The sequence below is a fragment of the Ranitomeya variabilis genome, chromosome 6 (assembly GCF_051348905.1).
Source record: "Ranitomeya variabilis isolate aRanVar5 chromosome 6, aRanVar5.hap1, whole genome shotgun sequence".
In the NCBI taxonomy this organism is placed as follows: domain Eukaryota; kingdom Metazoa; phylum Chordata; class Amphibia; order Anura; family Dendrobatidae; genus Ranitomeya; species Ranitomeya variabilis.
The window spans coordinates 524,767,932-524,789,115 of NC_135237.1; the positions used below are offsets into that span (position 1 = coordinate 524,767,932).

Consider the following 21,184-nt stretch of genomic DNA (forward strand, 5'->3'; position numbering starts at 1 on the left):
CTTATTTCATGCAATAAAATGCAATTTAATTATGTAAAAATCATACACTGTGATTTTCTGGTTTTTATTTTTAGATTCTGTCTCTCACAGTGTACCTGCGATAAAAATTATAGACCTCTCCATTCTTTGTAGGTGGGAAAACTTGCAAAATCAGCAGTGTATCAAACACTTATTTTCCCCACTGTAACCGTTAAGGAGAACAGTGTGAAATGCGCTCTATGAATAGTCCGTTCTCCATTGTGATATTAGAATAGAATTGGTTAAGTATCACTGGAGATCTCCAGTCTGTAATAACCGGCACAAAAGATCCAAGAATACACATTTTATTCCAGGAATGTTGCAGAATTACCCTGACTTTACATGTGGATATACATTACTTAAAGTCTTGGGCGCCTACATTGTTACAATCCTCTTATACTATGGGGTGAAATTATTTTTCAATACATTTTTTTATACATTTTTATGGCTGAAAATCTTTTATTATAAGTGAATGCTTCTTGGCCATGTGCCCAAAATAGCGGCTTTTATTGTACCTGTGAGTGATTATAGTGCATCGTGCTGTGACAAGCGTCGATTTACTGCAATTGTTCAGGTACGTTGTGGATCATTTAGAAGATGCGATTTCTTTAAAGCCGCGTTGCTGTAGGTTGCTTCACCTTTTACGTTTTTACTCCTCATACTAAAATTGCTTCATCAGTCAAGACTCAAGATGCGCAGCGGCAGCAGGTGAAAGGGCGGTACATTTTATTTAATGATTTGAGCAACATTAGGAAGAATTGGACTTAAAATCCAAAAGTAACTAATCATCAAATGTTAAAAAAAATGCGATAAAGCCATAGACACGAGCAGTCTATACAGTTCTATAGTCACTCCAAGTGCTGCCATATGGTGCTCTACACAACTTCCAGACAATGGAACATGTCGTAATTTCTGCATGAGTGTAAAAGCTCAAACTCACGCTTCCATGTTTGTTCTATGCAGTTCGCACAATATCATTTTTTGCAGTTGTATTGCACATGTCATGGTATAGCAGTATTCTGAACTTTGGCGTTATATGGCGGCATTATGTGGGTACCAAATGGTTCCATCATTTACTACTGTCATTATACAGGGTATGCGCGCACGATTTTTTGTTTCCCAGGCGGGTCCGCTCCCAATCCCTCCTAAACAAACGCTAACAAAAAGCTCAAAATAATGAACACATCCATTTCTATGTAAAAAAAAAAATGACTTGTAGATCATAGGTTCAGTCTTTTGAGCGTTTTTTAAATGCTTCAGGTTTCCAAAGAAGCCAGATGCTCCGTACTGTATAACAGATATCAAGGGGACGGCGTCCAGAGAACGCCCCGGTGATTTGTCGAGAATATGGTCTGTGATTTTGCTTTAAAAAACACTAGCAGATTCTTCATTGATGAATTTATAAAAACTGTAAAAAAAAAATTCATGCAGAAAACACCAGTACAGATGGCTGAAAATACAGGAAATAAGAATCTTTGAAAAAACAAAGAGAAAATTACCAAATAACGCTAAAAAAAAAAACACTTCAGATTCACAAAATGCCAGAGAAAAGGAGATTCCCGAAGCGTCTTCAGCTTGAAAGTGGCCATTTTTTGTCTCCTGACAAATATGTTGTGTGCACATACCATTAAAGGGATTCTGTGAGCAGCGAATGACTCTTCAAACTAAGTCCCGCCTCTCTGTGCTTTATGGCGGGTCGATGATTTACATACACCTTCCCCCCTGCTTGTTTTCCCTCTATACTACCCCATCTCTGTTTTGATTGACAGCTCAGGATAGAAGGCCAGAGACAGATGGAAACCAATCAGGTGCTAAGGTGTACAGTAAATGATTGGCCACAGCATGATGCACCGAGTGTCTGTGCTTGGTTTGAACAGTCATTCTGTGCCGACAGAGTCCCTTTAATGAAATTTACCAGTTATTCACAGCCCAGGGTTTACATGTATGCTCAGTGACGACAAATCTTTGAGACTCCCACAATTTGATAATTCCAGGGTCCAGCTGTACTGACAATATCATTTTGGTAGTGATTGTTGGAGTCCAGAGTTATAAACATCTATCACAGATTATATGGAGAGAATATTATATGTATTTTTTCTTTAAAAAACAAACAAACAAGCAAAACCTTTAAGCAGTGCATCTTGATATAATACAATAACTATATGTACTTATGCTATATGTATATACTGTATTATAGTACTGTTATTAAGCACTTGAATGGTGGCATTATTTAAAGAGAATCTGTCAGCAGCGACCTCCTATGAGGGCAGTGTAATGTAGGCAAACAGAAGCTGAATCCAACGATGTATCACTTAGTTTACTGGGTGCAGCAGTTCTGACACAATCAGAGCTTTTAGATTTAGAATGAAGCAGAGCTGAGAAAGCTAGCCACGCCCACACCACAGCTAACTCCGCCCACATCAGGCTCTCAGTGTACAAAGTCCATAGATAATATCATAAGAGGGGGGGGTGTCGGACTAGTTTGGTAAAGTTAATCTTTTTGTGATAAATTCTTCAGTTATTAAACAATAGTATGCACTTTGACAAGTGACACATCCCTGAATTCTGTGATTCAGCCTCTATCTCCTGCTGATTTCATATTACATATCAAAATCTTGCTGACAGATTCTCTTTAAGCACTATACAGCACTTTGGGGACATACTATGGTATGGTTATTCAACAGTGTGCGGTATTATTTAAGCACCATATGGCACCGTTGGGGATATATTATGTTGGTATTATTTAACCCCTTAGTGACAGAGCCAATTTGGTACTTAATGACCGGGCCAATTTTTACAATTCTGACCACTGTCACTTTATGAGGTTATAACTCTGGAACGCTTCAATGGATCCTGCTGATTCACAGAATGTTTTTTCATGACATATTTTTCTTCATGTTAGTGGTAACATTTCTTCGATATTACTGGCGATTATTTATGAAAAAAACGGAAATATGGCGAAAATGTATTAAATTTTGCAATTTTCAAACTTTGTATTTTTATGCCCTTAAATCAGAGAGATATGTACCAAAGAATAGTTAATAAATAACATTTCCCACATGTCTACTTTACATCAGCACAATTTTGGAAACAATTTTTTTTTTGTTAGGGAGTTATAAGGGTTAAAAGTTGACCAGCAATTTCTCATTTTTACAACACCATTTTTTTTTAGGGACCACATCACATTTGAAGTCATTTTGAGGGGTCTATATGATAGAAAATAACCAAGTGTGACACCATTCTAAAAACTGCACCCCTCAAGGTGCTCAAAACCACATTCAAGAAGTTTATTAACCCTTTATATGCTTCACAAGAACTGAAACAATGTGGAAGGCAAAAATGAACATTTAACTTTTTTTTGCAAACATTTTACTTCAGAACCATCTTTTTTTATTTTCACAAGTGTAAAAACAGAAATTTAACCATAAATTTTGTTGTGTAATTTCTCCTGAATACGCCGATACCCCATATGTGGGGGTAAGCCACTGTTTGGGCGCACCGCAGAGCTTGGAAGAGAAGGAGCGCCGTTTGACTTTTTCAATGCAGAATTGGCTGGAATTGAGATCGGACGTCATGTCGCGTTTGGAGAGCCCCTGATGTGCCTAAACAGTGGAAACACTGCACAAGTGACACCATTTTGGAAACTAGACCCCTTAAGGAACTTATCTAGATGTGTGGTGAGCACTTTGAACCCTCAAGTGCTTCACAGAAGTTTATAAAGTAGAGCCGTGAAAATAAAAAAACGCATTTGTTTACACAAAAATGATCTTTTCGCCCACAAATTCTTATTTTCACAAGGGTAACCGGAGAAATTAGACCACAAAAGTTGTGCAATTTCTCCTGAGTACGTCGATACCCCATATGTGGGGGTAAACCACTGTTTGGGTGCACCGCAGAGCTTGGAAGAGAAGGAGTGCCGTTTTACTTTTTCAATGTAGAATTGGCTGGAATTGAGATCGGACGCCATGTCGCGTTTGGAGAGCCCCTGATGTGCCTAAACAGTGGAAATCCCCCACAAGTGACCCCATTTTGGAAACTTGACCCTTTAAGGAACTTATCTAGATGTGTGGTGAGCACTTTAAACCCCCAAGTGCTTCACAGAAATTTATGAAGTAGAGCCGTGAAAATACAAAATCCTTTTTTTTTCCTCAAAAATGATTTTTTAGCCTGCATTTTTTTATTTTCTCAAGGGTAACAGGAGACATTGGACCCCAAAATCTGTTGACCAGTTTTTCCTGAGTACGGTGATACCCCATATGTGGGGGGAGCACTGTTTGGGCACCCATCGGAGCTCGGAAGGGAAGGACCGCCGCTTGGAATGCAGACTTTGATGGGATGGTCTGCGGGCGTCATGTTGCATTTGCAGAGCTCCTGATGTACCTAAACAGTAGAAACCCCCCACAAGTGACCCCATTTTGGAAACTAGACCCCCAAAAGAGCTTATCTAGATGTGTGGTGAGCACTATGAACCCCCAAATGCTTCACAGAAGCTTATTATAATGTAGAGCCATGAAAATAAAAAAAATCATATTTTTCCACAAAAATGATTTTTCACCCCCAAATTTTTACTTTCACAAGGGTAACAGGAGAAATTGGAACAAAAAATGTATTGTGCAATTTATGCTGAGTAGGATTATACCCCATATGTGGGGGTAAACCACTGTTTGGGCACATGGCAGAGCTCGGAAGGGAAGGAGGGCCGTTTTGGAAAGCAGACTTTGATAGAATGGTCTGCGGGCGTTTATGTTGCGTTTGCAGAGCCCCTGATGTACCTAAACAGTAGAAACCCCCCACAAGTGACCCTATTTTGGAAACTAGACCCCCAAGGAACTTATCTAGATGTGTGGTGAGAACTTTGAATGCTCAAGTGCTTCACAGAAGTTTATAATGCAGAGTCGTGAAAATAAAAAATATTTTTTTTTCCACAAAAAAGATTTTTTAGCCCCCAAGTTTTTATTTTCACAAGGGTACAAGAGAAATTGGACCCCAAAAGTTGTTGTCCAATTTGTTCTGAGTACACTGATACCCCATGTGTGGGGGGGGATCACTGTTTGGGTGCACGGCAGAGCTCGGAAGGGAAGGAGTGCCGTTTTGGAATGCAGACTTTGATAGAATGGTCTGCGGTCATGATGTTGCGTTTGCAGAGCCCCCGATGTACTTAAACAGTAGAAACCCCCCACAAGTGACCCCATTTTGGAAACTAGACCCCCCAAGGAACTTATCTAGATGTCTTGTGAGAACTTTGAATGCCCAAGTGCTTCACAGAAGTTTATAATGCAGAGTGGTGAAAATAAAAAAAAAAAAAAAAAATTCCACAAAAAAGATTTTTTAGCCCCCAAATTTTTATTTTGACAAGGGTAACAAGAGAAATTGGACCCCAAAAGTTGTTTTCCAATTTGTCCTGAGTACACTGATACCCCATGTGTGGGGGGACCACTGCTTGGGCGCATGGCAGAGCTCGGAAGGGAAGGAACGCTTTTTGGAATGGAGACTTTGATAGAATGGTCTGCGGGCATGATGTTGCGTTTGCAGAGACCCTGATGTACCTAAACAGTAGAAACCCCCCACAAGTGACCCCATTTTGGAAACTAGACCCCCCAAGGAACTTATCCAGATGTGTGGTGAGAACTTTGAATGCCCAAGGGCTCTACAGAAGTTTATAATGCAGAGTTGTGAAAATAAAAAATATTTTTTTTTCCACAAAAAAGATTTTTTAGCCCCCACGTTTTTATTTTCACAAGGGTAATAGGAGAAATTGGACCCTAAAAGTTGTTGTACAATTTATCCCGAGTACGCTGATGCCCCATATGTGGGAGTAAACTACTGTTTGGGCGCACGGCAGAGCTCGGAAGGGAGGGAGCACCATTTGACTTTTTGAGCGCAAAATTGGCTGTGGTGTTTAGAGACCCCCTGATGTACCTAAACAGTGGAAACCCCCCAAATCTAACTCCAACCCTAACCCCAACACACCCCTAACCCTAATGCCAACCCGATCCATAATCCTAATCACAACCCTAACGATAATCACAACCCTAACCCCAAAACAACCATAACCCTAATCAGAACCCTAAATCCAACACACCCTTAATCCTAATCTCAACCCTAACCTCAAACCTAACCCTAATCCCAATACACCCCTAATCCCAACCCTAACCTTAACCCTGATCCCAAACCTAACCCTAATCCAAAACGTAACCCTAATGCCAACCCTAATCCAAACCCTAATCCCAACTCTAACCCTAACTTTAGCGGCAACCCTAGTCCTAACTTTAGCTCCAACCCTAGCCCTAACGAGACCCCAGAGAAAATCCGACTCTGGGGGGGCGCTATTTACTTTTTCCACAGCGCCGTTAATTAACGGCGCTGTGGTTTAAGTAACCTTAACTGCCGCCGTTAAAAGGCGTATCGGCGGTCGTTAAGGGGTTAAGCACTATATCACTATGTGACATTTGGGGTCATGTTAAGGTACTGTAGTCACCCCATGTGCCGCCATATGGTGCTCTATACAGCTTCCACGCAAAGTAACTCCTTAACACGACTAACACAATGCCCAATGGAGCATGCCGCCATTTCTGCATGAGTGTAAAAAGCAGAATGATGGTATTTTGGGGTCATATTCAGGTGCTGTTATTTAATTACCTAATGGCACTGGTTTGGAATATTATTTTGCTGTTATATAGCACTGTATGGCAGCATTATTTAACCACCAAAAAGGCACTACCTTTAATGGTGCTTTTATTTAGCACTGTATGTTAGTATTTTGTAACCACCACATGGCGTTGTTGAGGACAAATTATAGTTATTTAAACAGTATATGGAACTTATGAGGCATATTATGGAGCTTTTATTTAGCACTCTATGTTAGTATTATTTAAGCACCATATGGCACTGTTGTGGATATATTATGGTGGTATTACTTAAGCAATATATGACATTTGGGGTCATATTAAGGTACTGTTATTTATCACTGTATGGGGGTATTATTTAAAGAACTGTTGGGGACAAATTAAGATACTGTTATTTAATCACTATACAGCACTGCTGGGAAATATTATTTTGCTGTTACATAGCACTGTATGATATAATGTAACCACCATATGGCACCGTTATTTAGGCACTATATGGCAGCCCTGGAGCACATTATGGCGCTGCTACTTAGCTTGTATGCTAGTGTTATTTAGGCACAATATGGCACCGTTGGTGACCTGTTAGTGAGCACTGGATGGTGATATTATTCATGTATTGTAAAGCACTGCTGGGGACATATTATAGTACAGTTAATGAGCACTTTGGGGTAGTATTATTTATGTACTAAATATCACTACTTTATGGCAGTAGTTTATAGGGGAAAATCTCTATGTCCGAACAAGAGATTTCATAAATTGTACAAGGGACCTCTAACCCCATTTTCATTTCTTTTTTGTATTATTATCTGTCACTATGATTTGTTTTCTATGTGTTTATTTCATTTGCGCTATTCTTATATATGTCAGGACAGATAAATAATAAGAACTGTTAGATCCCAATCCTTGTAAAACATTGCAGCGTTATGTGGCCACAGGCTCGGACTGGCCCACAGCAGAACAGGAGAATCCTCCGGTGGGCCTCTCTGCAGCTTTTTATCTGACCAGTACTTGGCACAAGAAATTCAGGATATACAGAGAAAAGCAAAATCTTATTTATTACAATCAACCCAGTTTATTAATACACAAATTTGTGAATGAGAATAAAGTCATATTTGCATGTAGCTGAAAAGTGGGGGCCCTGGAGTTGAGGTTACTGGTGGGCCCTGGCAGTCCAGTCCGACATCGTGGGGTCATGTACCTCTATGTATTCCACATCACTATCTCATTTCTTTTTTCACTTTTTATCTCCGCAGGTCACCAAAATGTTGGCTGTGGTGGTGATTCTGTTTGCCTTTCTGTGGATGCCGTACAGGACGCTGGTCGTGGTCAATTCCTTTCTCTCCCATCCTTACCTTGAAAATTGGTTCGTGCTCTTCTGCAGAATTTGTATTTACCTGAACAGCGCCATCAACCCAGTGATTTACAACCTCATGTCCCAGAAGTTCAGAGCGGCTTTCAAGAAACTCTGCAAGTGCACTAAGAAGCGAACGGAGAAGCCGGCGAATTACGGGGTGGCCCTTAACTACAGTGTCATCAAGGAATCGTCCAATGGGGGAAGCCCGGATCATTTCAGCACGGAGCTGGATGACATTACTGTCACCGACACCTACCTGTCTGGTGCAAAAATGTCCTACGATGACACGTGTCTACCTGCAGACGTCACGTATAGCACCACATAGCAGGTAAACCAGCCAGTAACGTACAGATGTGGCAGGACGGAGCGCAGAAGAGCTGACAACCATGGGGCAGAAAGAAAGCTGATACCGTGGTGTCTGACCTGGAATTTTACATGGGACTGTATATAAACCCCCGGAGTTAACTGGGCACCCCAAGTGTTAATTCAATGTGTGACTGGATGTAACCACAGGTTATATTGGGTACGTGTGGTATCTGTGAAAAAAATGATGTAACCCATAATGGAAACATATGAAGGGGGCCTAAGGGTGTGTTCACACTACGTTTTTTGCTGATTTTTTGGAGTGGAAACTCTCCATTTTTGTGGAGTTTTGAGGATTTGGAGCGTTTCTGCTCAGTGCCTATGTAAACACAGAGTCTTTTTTACTGAATTTTCTTAGAGAAAACTGAACATAACCTCCAAGTTTTTGAAGATTTTTGAGGAGGATGTGAAGAATTTCCTCTCAGTTTCTGCTCTAAAAAAATCATCAAAATACTCTGCCAGCTACTGCTCTAAAAAAATCCTGAAAAAAGAAAACCTCTGTGCGACAATCCCCTTACTTAACCACTACTTTCCATCAGGTTTTGAGAGACTTTGATGATGCTCAGGAGATTTGACAACTGTTGTGGAAACCTCTGGAGGTCTCCTCATTTTCTGGACCATTGCGAACAGGACCTTTAATATCTTTACCCTCAGCTCATAGCTGTCTACATTTCCCTTTTTTGACAAGCTCTGCTACATCTGTATGTTTATAAGGCTGGGACTACGCCACGACTTTGGCCGTGATACAGGTGGTGTTGTCAAAAATTGCTCTGTGTCATTGCTACATCGGAGCGTATGCAAGTGACTGGGGTGTCATGGTGAACCTTAGGGTGCCGTGAACGCAACAAGCAAGTTGTAAGAAATCCAACCAGTCTGATTTTTGTGGACTTGCTTGTTGTGGATGCGGTGGGAGCCCATTCACTTGATTGCTCTGTGATGAAGTAGTAGATATTTTTAGTCAAGTGACCTGTTCTGCAGCCCAAGATATCGTTTAGCCCCAGACTAATGGTGACAATCATTAGCATGATACAAAACAATCAGCTTTTGCTAATTAATAGGCTACCTCTTACCAGGTGAGGTATTTTTACTGCTACCACAATATGAGTGCCATATCATCTGCTCTATGTCATTTACCCAAGAAATCAGAACTGAGCAACCAGAAGAACTACGAGACACAAGTCCGAGAATTGTGTTATTGAGACAGCAAACAGGTAGCCAATGTTTACCGAGACACCAGCACATAGAGTATTATCTTGTTATTCTTGCAGCCACCACCGGATGGAGTGCACTGCTTGAATTTACAGTTCTTATTGAGCTCATTATTGTCTGTATACAGTTAGCTCCCCCTGGTGGTGACCGCAGGCAGAACAAAAATATTATATAAAAAAAATCACAGAATCGCTGGGGGGTTCCATTAATGACAAACACCTTGTTTGAGTGGCGTGACATATACTGTACCTATTCATTCAAAGACATATGACTTGTCAAAGAGAGCTGAGACCCAACACTTATCACTGACCTTATTGGCAAAGGGAGAAGTGTCGATCTTGGGAGAACCATTTTAAGAAAATTAAAGCTAGTGTTGTTTATGGTAACCTCTAACTTCCTAAATGACCTGGAGAATCATAACGGCAGATCAGTTTTACCATTTAGTGAACATGGTAAAAATAAAAAACAAACAGACTGTTGGATTGCACTTTTTTTTGCAATTTCACCACACTTGGAATTTTTTTTTACCATTTTCCAGTTCCATGATATTAACATATCGACACTAATGGTGTCATAGAACTCACCCCAGAAAAAACAAGCCCTCACATGGCCATTTTGACAAAAAATAAAAAAGTTATGGCTCTGGGAAGACGGGGAGCAACAAAATAAAAATGCAAAACAAAAAATATCTCTGGTCATTAAGGGGTTAAATAGTAGTATTTTAGGACCCTTTTCTTATTTCTAAAAGAATATTCATTTGTGATTATCTGTGATCACTAATAAAGTTGCTGCCTCCAGTACACTTCTCCTGCGGTGGCCACTAGTGGTGAAATGTAGTATTACATGGGACACATAAAAATAAACAAGTCACCTATTTGATACTGATACTGTGGAGTGGGAGCTTCTTGTTATTAGTGATTCTTCACTCTGGCTGATAGTGAGGAGCCCTAAGCAAGGTTAGGAGAGTCAAGGAGGACTTTCTGAAGTATTAGAGCTCTAAATCTTAGAAAAATATTACTAGGGCCAATATCTTGTACAGTCACTACCAAGGCTGTGACAACACACGGCATCAGATAATTGTGCTTGTAATATTTACAGTACATGGGAATGAATGGCTGATGAATGACCTCCACAGATGTTCTCATCAATCCTGAACTTCATATTGCCCCAGTTTATTTAGGTAAATGCAATTTTTGGGCTTAAAAATATATTTTTTTTTGTGTTGTGATGAGGAGACTATATCAGCTGTAAATACTCCTGGTGTGATGTAACATGCAGACATGTAATACTGCTTACTGTGATGAATCTGAATATGCTTCTCTGTTCAACATCCTGGAGTTTTTATGTTTGTGCTATAAAATAAAATAAAGAAAAGACGATGGTGTGAGTCTCATTATTTACTGGTGAAAAGATAAATTAGACAGACAGACAGAAAAACACATGATAGATATACAGATAATAGGTAGATAATAGATAGATGATAGATAATAGATAGATATAAAGATAGATAATAGATAGATATTGTAATAGATAGACAATAGATAGATGATATAGATAGATAGAAATGGATAGATAGATACAGTAGATAGATAGATACATAGATAGATAGAATAGATGATATATATACAGTTAGGTCCATATATATTTGGACAGAGACAACATTTTTCTAGTTTTGGTTATAGACATTACCACAATGAATTTTAAACAAAACAATTCAGATGCAGTTGAAGTTCAGACTTTCTGCTTTCATTTGAGGGTATCCACATTAAAATTGGATGAAGGGTTTAGGAGTTTCAGCTCCTTAACATGTGCCACCCTGTTTTTAAAGGGACCAAAAGTAATTGGACAGATTCAATAATTTTAAATAAAATGTTCATTTCTAGTACTTGGTTGAAAACCCTTTGTTGCCAATGACTGCCTGAAGTCTTGAACTCATGGACATCACCAGACGCTGTGTTTCCTCCTTTTTGATGCTCTGCCAGACCTTCACTGCGGTGGTTTTCAGTTGCTGTTTGTTTGTGGGCCTTTCTGTCTGAAGTTTAGTCTTTAACAAGTGAAATGCTGCTCAATTGGGTTGAGATCAGGTGACTGACTTGGCCATTCAAGAATATTCCACTTCTTTGCTTTAATAAACTCTTGGGTTGCTTTGGCTTTATGTTTTGGGTCATTGTCCATCTGTAGTATGAAATGACGACCAATCAGTTTGGCTGCATTTGGCTGGATCTGAGCACACAATATGGCTCTGAATACCTCAGAATTCATTCGGCTGCTTCTGTCCTGTGTCACATCATCAATAAACACTAGTGACCCAGTGCCACTGGCAGCCATGCATGCCCAAGCCATCACACTGCCTCCGCCGTGTTTTACAGATGATGTGGTATGCTCTGGATCATGAGCTGTACCACGCCTTCACCATACTTTTCTCTTTCCATCATTCTGGTAGAGGTTGATCTTGGTTTCATCTGTCCAAAGAATGTTCTTCCAGAACTGTGCTGGCTTTTTTAGATGTTTTTTAGCCTTTTTATTCTTGATGCTTATGAGTGGCTGCACCGTGCAGTGAACCCTCTGTATTTACTTTCAGGCAGTGTTCTCTTTATGATAGATTTGGATATTGATACGCCGACCTCCGGGAGAGTGTTGGTCACTTGGTTGGCTGTTGTGAAGGGGTTTCTCTTCACCATGGAGATTATTCTGCGATCACCCACCACTGTTGTCTTCCGTGGGCGCCCAGGTCTTTTTGCATTGATGAGTTCACCAGTGCTTTCTTTCTTTCTCAGGATGTACCAAACTGTAGATTTTGCCACTCCTAATATTGTAGCAATTTCTCGGATGGGTTTTTTCTCTGTTTTCGCAGCTTAAGGATGGCTTGTTTCACCTGCATGGAGAGCTCCTTTGACCGCATGTTTACTTCACAGCAAAACCTTCCAAATGCAAGCACCACACCTCAAATCAACTCCAGGCCTTTTATCTGCTTAATTGAGAATGACATAACGAAGGGATTACCCACACCTGCCCATGAAATAGCCTTGGAGTCAATTGTCCAATTACTTTTGGTCCCTTTAAAAAACAGGGTGGCACAGGTTAAGGAGCTGAAACTCCTAAACTCTTCATCCAATTTTAATATGGATACCCTCAAATGAAAGCTGAAAGTCTGAACTTCAACTGCATCTGAATTGTTTTGTTTAAAATTAAATTGTGGTAATGTCTATAACCAAAATGAGAAAAATGTTTTCTCTGTCCAAATATATATGGACCTAACTGTATATATATATATATATATATATATATATATATATATATATATATATATATATATATAAAAAGATGATAGATAGATAATAGATAATGGATGGATAATAGGTAGATAGATGATAGATAGATAATGGATGTATAATGGATAGATAATAGATAGATAGATAGATAATAGGTAGATAGATGATAGATAGATAATAGATAATAGATAGATAATTATTAAATAGATCGATAGATAATAGATAGATAATAGAGAGATAATAGATAGATAGATAATAGATAGATAATTACATAGATCAATTGATAGATAATAGATAATAGATAGATAGTAGACAGATAGATAGATGATAGATAGATAGTAGACAGACAGATAGATACATAGATAATAGATAGATAATAGACATGCAGATGCAGCACCGAACAGCTGATTATCGTTAGCGCTCCACGTATCCTGGTTCCCGCTGCAGCTTCTTTGGTAAGCGTTATAGCTTGCTGAATAAGGAGGGAGCCGACAATGTTCGCTCATCTCTAGAGAATATAGTAAGACATTGGAGGTATATCAGTATACAGTTGCAGAACCATTTTAAGTTAATGGTCAACTTCTCCACCTCTGGTTTGCAATAGTTTACATAGATCTAATTTCTTCCAGTATTCAATTAACCATCATCCTATCAAAGGATATATGATAATTGTATGTTGGCTAGCCACCAAACTATTGGAACCTTGATGATCACTAGCACAGGAGCCCATGGTCTCCTGTGTGGAGAGTTCCATCCACTTTCCACAGGAGTGGTGGTTGCACATGCTCACTACGGGGGACTTTAGGCACTCAATTCTTCAATTTGTCAGTACAGAACCACTGTTCAAACTAAGTCCAACCTGTCATGATAATATGAATATGCTCATATCTTAAGTACGCTTTGAGAACTTTCCACTGCATTTACTGGGACATACACATTCTTCCCTTCCTCCCATTAAGTTTGTGTAGTCCATATGCTGCAGCAATGATCCACCTTACAGTTACCCCCTCGCACAAGCTGCAGCCCTCCTTCTCTACCTGTCTGCGTGTAATTCTATCTCCCTGTTTTCCCCCTCCCTCGGGAATGTGTGTGTGTGTGTGATTCCCCTCACCCCTCCCTCCTGCATACAGCTGGAAGTAAAAAAGTAGGATCACATTGCTTCAGATCTCTTTTTTCCTTTAAACGGGTATATGATCACGCAGGTTAGGCCTGTAAATAGGACAAATACATTTTTGGCATGTGCATCGGTAAAACCACCCACCAGTGAGATTTTTAAGCTCCGGCACCAGCGGAATCCGAGAAATGGATCTCTAGTTAACCGGGTCACACAGCCACTTCATATTTAGACTTAAAAAAAATGGCAATTTCATACTCAGAAAAATGATCGTTCTGCTGCCACTCTACGAGCCTCGCAGCCTGAGTTATGATGGTTATGAGTTTTTAGTAACTGTTGGACAAGGAGAGTACATTCCATAGCTCCGCCCACTCACTGAGGTCATGATCAGTGGGTATAAGATTATGAAGCCCAATGAGGAGGGTGTCTTTTGCCTGGGGATCCAGCTATGAGAGGCTGTGCATTGTGACCTGATGAATTGGGACGGTTCCCCTTCTCCACCAACCATCTTCACATGGCGTGCCAGTAACTGAAACAGGTAAGCTCATCTTTAATCCATCTTTATTTTGTAATTGCCTGTACATACTGTAATTGTCTCGTTGATAACATGTTTTACATACTTTTGTAAACACTGCCTATTTCTTTTTGGAGTAAAAGCTATAGCATTTACTAGTTTTGTTTTCCTTACTCTAACAACTTATTGCTACATCCTCCAAACTAAATCAGGGCTACTGATTACGTTGGCTCCTGACCCAATATTAATCATAAGAACTTAGAGCTGGTGGCAGCGAAGTGTTCTGGGCTTTTGGGGAAACTCTGGCAGTGATGGACGGAGATTTATAAGCGTATTTCCCGCCTGAGACTGGGAATAGTTATATCGCCCTCATTGCAGCGTGTCCAATAACCAGTACACAGCAAGGCGGGCCTTTTGGCGACTACTTATTATAGATGTAGTTCTCTGACTGACCTGAGGGTAAGGGGGCACCAGAGAGCAGCAAGTTCCAAACCAGAACTGGGAAGTAAGATATAATAAATCCTCTGATGAACTGTGGGGCAACCAAACACCCCCAGTTCATGACACCACCACTCAGTGCTTCACGGAGGGGCCAATAATTTTAATACACCTTCCCACCTGATTATTTTCCCTCAATCTCCACCCCACTTCTTGTTTGATTCACAGCTTTGGCTTCATAGAGCCAAAGAAGGGTGGAGATAGATGGAAACCAAGCAGGTGGTAAGATAGATTTAAATGATAGGCCACAATGTGGTGCACTGAGCGCCTGTATTTGGTTGAACAATCACACTGTGCTTAGTCCTGATGAAGAAGTTTGGAACTTTGAAACGCGTTGACCAATAAACCGCATTCCTGGATTTCTTTCTCCTCTCATATCTTTTCATACCGGCAACGCAGAATTAACCCTATCATTCCGTTTACTAGTCTTTCTGTGCTGACAGATGTCCATACACACTAGGTAAAGGTTGGATACATGATCAATTGCCTGACAGCTATGGTTCCCAACTTTTCTACACACAGAAGGGCTTGGCCGAGCACTCCTATGTTCTCTATGATAGAAACACTGCCAAAATCATCACTTATCTACAGGGCAAATTGCCTCTTCAGAATTGGCTTTTATCTTAAGTCATATGTCATAGGACAAATCTTATTAAAAGGTTGATATTGACTTTCGGGATTGTTACTTTCAATAGGTGTCATTAGTTCAAGTCCTCTTCCTCTCAAAAGAGTCAATTTGCATATTTAATTTCAGAGCAGTGCAGTGCATGACCTATAAATCTCCTTACACTGGCATGTCAGGCATGTTACTCTCTTCAAGAAGAAATGTTATGCTTTAGATCCTTATCTACAGGGGGATCAAAAGGATCAGCTGGAACAGGCAGGATTATTCTCTCCCCTGACATCATCTGTTGGGGAAGACTGAGTAGAACCCCATACACATTAGATTGTCAGACAATCCAGACGATTTTTGGTGGGTTCAGCCAACTTTAGTCTAATGTGTAAGGTGGCCTTTGATATGAGTTGGATTTCACTAGCCAGAAACCCAGCAACAAAACCTTTACTATTTATCTCTTATATAATAATACTGATATTATATAGATAGACATCTGTCCTTCTAAATTAAAGGATTATTTACTTTTCTTGAGGTCTTCATACTATTAGATTAATGTTGGCTAAGTCCACCGATGTTGACGTGCTCGACTAACGTCCAATGTATATGGGGGCCCCTTGACTCTTACTCGACAGATCCGGCATGGCCAATTTTGGACTGTTAATTAGTTTCTTCTCTAGAGATAAGTCATCTTTAAAGATCACTGGAGGTGGTTCTCTAAAAGAGAACATCGGAGCGGTCGGCATAATGAGCGCGACTGTGTATGAGAGAAACATTCTTGAATGGTGTTGGACGAATTATCGGCTGGACCAGGCTCGGACTGGCCCACAGGGTAACAGGGGAATCCCCCGGTGGGCCCCTGTGTAGATCTGGGCCCCCAACCCCACTGTATGGGCAGTACTTGACATAATTCCCTTGATTCACTCTGTACAGAAAAAAGCAGCATCTCATCATTCATTAACCACTCTACCCCGTTTATCTAATATATAAAGCTGAATGTGTGTGTGTGTGTGTGTGTGTGTGTGTGTGTGTGTGTGTGTGTGTGTGTGTGTGTGTGTGTGTGTGTGTATGTCCGGGATTGGCATCTAAACCGTCGCAGCTACAGCCACAAAATTTTGCACAGTCACACGTCTGGACCCCGAGAGTGTCATAGGCTATGTTGTGAGGTGAAATTTTAACCCCGCGCTTTCCAATTCACCAAACAATTTTGCCCCTATCTACATAATGGGGAAAAAGTGAAAGGAAAAGTGTTGGAGGCGTCGCAGCTACAGGCACAAAATTTTGCACAGTCACACGTCTGGACCCCGAGATCGTCAAAGCTATGTTGTGAGGTGAAATTTTAACCCCGCGCTTTCCAATTCACCAAACAATTTTGCCCCTATCTACATAATGGGGAAAAAATGAAAGGAAAAGTGTTGGAGGCAAATTAACAGCTGCCAGATGTGAACAATGTGGACTTAAAGAATGAGAGCGATGGCGCCAAAGGGTATATACTGTACAGTTGCTAAGGTGGGGCCCCGACATGGGATAATCACCACACCACCACGGGGATATGAACACACACACAAAATGTGCCACACACTACCACGTGCTCGAACACATATACCACCCTCAGCACACATTTCACCACACATACACCAACCTCGCCACATAAAAGTCGAAACACAAAAGTCGCCGCTCAAAACTCGCCACGCGCAAAACTCTCCACATGCAAAACTCGCCACACGTGCAAAACTCACCTCATGGAAAACTCGCCACACGCAAAACTTCTAAGTATCAATAATCTAATCCTCAAGGCGCTGAGTCAGAAATTACTGCTGGCAGATTACTGCTATTTAATCTGTACAATTGTGAATGCAGCTGTTGGCTATTAACAGCCTGTAATCGATGATGAGTATAAGATAAAGAAATATTAGCTCATTTTCACTTATCCAATATTCTCATTGTGTTCTGTCCATTATAAACAAGTACTCATTATAGTCTATGGGCATGCTCACATGTCCATCTTTCTTATAGATAAATTGACGCTATCCGTGTGGCATCATAATGCTGTCAACGTTTCACTGTCAAATAGTTTGAAGTTGGAAAAATGTTCATCTTTTTCAATCCTTTCAAACAAAAACCACACTTATGGTAAAAATGTACATCGTGACCAAAAAAATTACAAAAATCGTTTAAAAATCATTGACCAAAATGTTTCCATATAAGGGGATAGATATGATTTCTCATTGCAGTTCTTGAAGAGAAACATGTTATGAGCCCAATTTCCTACATGAACCAGACACCTACATAAAATCTAGAAGAAAAGCTATAATATCTGACGGCATCACAAAATGCGTCAACTGAAGGAAACTAAATTTTAAAATGCACTCCTCTTAATATATTGCAATCATCGTATTATACGGCACTGTGTACTTACAATTGCTCATTTTTCCCTTCTTCCCAGTTAATTATTTTCTTTTCTAATAGGTCTATGACATCACGTGAGTAAAAACAGACTAGCTGAATCCTTCTAAGCTCTATGTAGAAACAGGAAGCCTCTGTTCCCTGCATGAGTCATCATTAAAACTACAGTTCTATATCACGTGATATAGAGCTAATGGAAAAAAGAAGAATTAGCTGGGTAGAAAAGCAAAATGAGCAATTGTAAGTACACGGTGATATACAATATGGTGATTGCAATATACTGTATTAAGAGGAAAAAAACTTTCAAATAAGTTTCCTGAATAAATGAGATTCGATGCTGTCAACATAGCATTTTTCGGTGCCATCAGGACACTATGTGGCCTGTTACTGTTTTACAAATTGCCTTTCTTGCATCAGTAAAGTAACTCCGGATAGGTGCTTTATGTACCTGATATAAATGCATGGAGTAATTCAATTCCCCTGTGTTACACCCTTCCCAATTTGTTGTCCAGGAAGCAGGTGCTGATGCCTCTTGCCCACAACCTGCAGTTGCACAGACACAACAGCAACCACGTCCAGTCCAGTGTTCAATTGTCCCTTGTCAGCATATATGTCTGTTCACAAATTGTTAGTTAGATAAGGCATATACTGTATATTTGTTAGCACTTTACACTGTCCGGTGCTGGACAAAGACCATTCCTGGCTTTTAGAGGCTCCTAAAGGAGACTTGTGTCTCTTTATTAAACTGTCGCTTCCCTTAAATTTTCTAAATTTTGGTAAGAAAAAATGGTGATGGGGTATTGGCCAGTTTCTGTACATTTTAAGCAGCTCTAAGAGTCTGGGGTAGCCACTAGAGGGGGCATTAAAGCACACTGAGATTAGAGATAGGAACTCAGGAACAGTAACAGTTAACTTAGTAGGGGCCAACTGTGGGTAAGACAGGAGGATTTCCTGGTTTTGGGTCAGCCAGGCTAGGGAGCCCATGCAGGTCAGCTGGGCCTGGGGGCCCCCAGCTAAGCAGTGGGCCATGTAACGTTAAGTGTGAAGCCCAGTCATCCAGGACAGCAGAAGTGAGAGCAGCAGAACAGCAGAAGTGAGAGAGGTGATAGCAGAAGTCACCCCAGAACAGAAACGCAGGTCGCTCCAAAATGTGGCAGCTTTCTACATGGGCAGATGCCCTTTTGTCTGGTGGAAAAACGGACAAGGGAACTCCTGAATGTATCAAAACTGAACAGGGAGGACGCTGCAGTACCGGTCGAGATGGGAAAACCGGGTACAATCTAAAGGACATAGGGAAGAGCACAGGGAAAGCGAAGGATGTGAACTATGCAGAACTCTGTGTTCATGCTGTAACTGATGTGGACGTTTTGCGATAGGAAACAAGCAAAGTTCTACATTTTTAGTTGGAATTGCACTGTCTCATTATGTGAAGAAGTGTCCCTGCGTCTAAGGGAGGCCTCTGAGAACCAGGCATACATATATATGTATATATGTGATGCGGGTGGTCAGGGCACGCTAAAGAAGATACCTATGTGGGCCATGACTACGGCCCTGGCTGCCGCTCACAATACAGCGCTTATTCATATCCGTGGATTGTCAGTTACTGCAGGGCATAATCCCCAGTGCACACGTAGGAAAAGTGGTGCAGAATTTTCTGCACAAAATCCGCATCTCCAGGCAGAATCCGCAGCTGCGGATTTGCCGCGGTTTTTATGTGGATTTTGTGCTTTTTTTATGCGGATTTTGTGCGGATTTTGTGCGGTTTTTGCCACTGTGGATTTTTATCATGGAGGGGTGCAGAAACGCTGCAGATCCGCACAAAAGAAGTGACATGCACTTCTTTGAAATCCGCGGCAATTCCGCACTGATTTTTCCACACCATGTGCACAGCTTTTTTTTATCCCATTGATTAACATTGTACTGTACATCACAGTGCGGATCTGCAGCGTTTCTGAGCGGAAAAATTAGCTGCGGATCCGCAGCAAATCTGCATCGTGTGCACATAGCCTGAGCCGTCCGGAGGCAAGAGCAAGACACGTTCTCTGTAACCACACTGACCACGTGGATCACGGACAAAGGACACCCCTGTATTCCTTAGTATTTAAGGCTACTTTCACACTAGCGTTAACTGCAATACGTCGCAATGCGTCGTTTTGCCGAAAAAATGCATCCTGCAAAAGTGCTTGCAGGATGCGTTTTTTCTGCATTGACTAACATTAGCGACACATTGCGACGCATTGCCACACGTCGCAACCGTCGTGCGATGGTTGCGCCGTGTTGTGGAGGACCGTCGGCTGCAAAAAACGTTACATGTAACGTTTTTTGCTCCCGACGGTCCGCTTTTTCCGACCGCGCATGCGTGGCCGGAACTCCGCCCCCACCTCCCCGCACTTCCCTGCACCTCACAATGGGGCAGCGGATGCGCTGGAAAAATGCATCCGCTGCCCCCGTTGTGCGGCGGAGACAACGCTAGCGTCGGGAACCTCGGCCCGACGCTAGTGTGAAAGTAGCCTAAGATACCATATTAAAATGCTTTGTTTTGGGGGCTTTTGTGCACTTTTTTCTTAGCTGGACAATCTCATAATTTAGACCACAAATTCTCTCCCATTGGCAGCAGACTTGTCTCTCATCTCCCGTCTCACAATCAGTGAAATTACCCTCTAAGGCTATGTTTCTATGATGAGTATTTGGTGAGATTTTGACACCGTAGATTTCCTGCAGAATTTCATTCTTCAACTTGCCAGATTAGGTTATATGTGTTTCTTCATTGCCTTTTGAGTGTTTTTTCATATGTTTTTATTGCATTTTTTCAGTTTCGCTCTTGCTTCTTTTTAATATAATTTTTTAATTAAAATTTCTTTGTTTTGTAAACTTCCTGTTTGCTGTGAGCGTTGATAATGCTTTATTGATAATGTTATGTGTGCGTGTGGATTACATCCATTTTTTTGCTGCTGAAATGTAATAAAACCCATATGAATTTTTCATATGCGAATATTTGGCATCTCATTAAAGTGTATGGGAAATCCCGCAAATAAAACACATAATTCGCAAGATTTCTCCTCATCTCGACAAGCTTAACATGTAATTCTCATGCACATACCCTTAGAGAGTTAGTGCCGATATATAACAGATGTAACAAGTTTTAACAATTGTTCATTTTACCAGATTTACAGAGAACGACATAACAAATATAGACT

At 40.8% G+C, this 21,184-nt stretch overlaps 1 protein-coding gene across 1 annotated transcript in view; it reads left to right on the forward strand.

The window, feature by feature from the left end:
- Positions 1-9,828, forward strand: part of TRHR (thyrotropin releasing hormone receptor) — an 84,107-nt gene extending 74,279 nt beyond the window's left edge. Inside the window, exon 3 of the mRNA XM_077271080.1 lies at positions 7,898-9,828. Within this exon, the coding sequence (XP_077127195.1) occupies positions 7,898-8,323 (426 nt within the window). The 3' untranslated portion in view covers positions 8,324-9,828. The remainder of the gene's footprint in view (positions 1-7,897) is intronic.
- Positions 9,829-21,184: the final 11,356 nt, after the last annotated feature.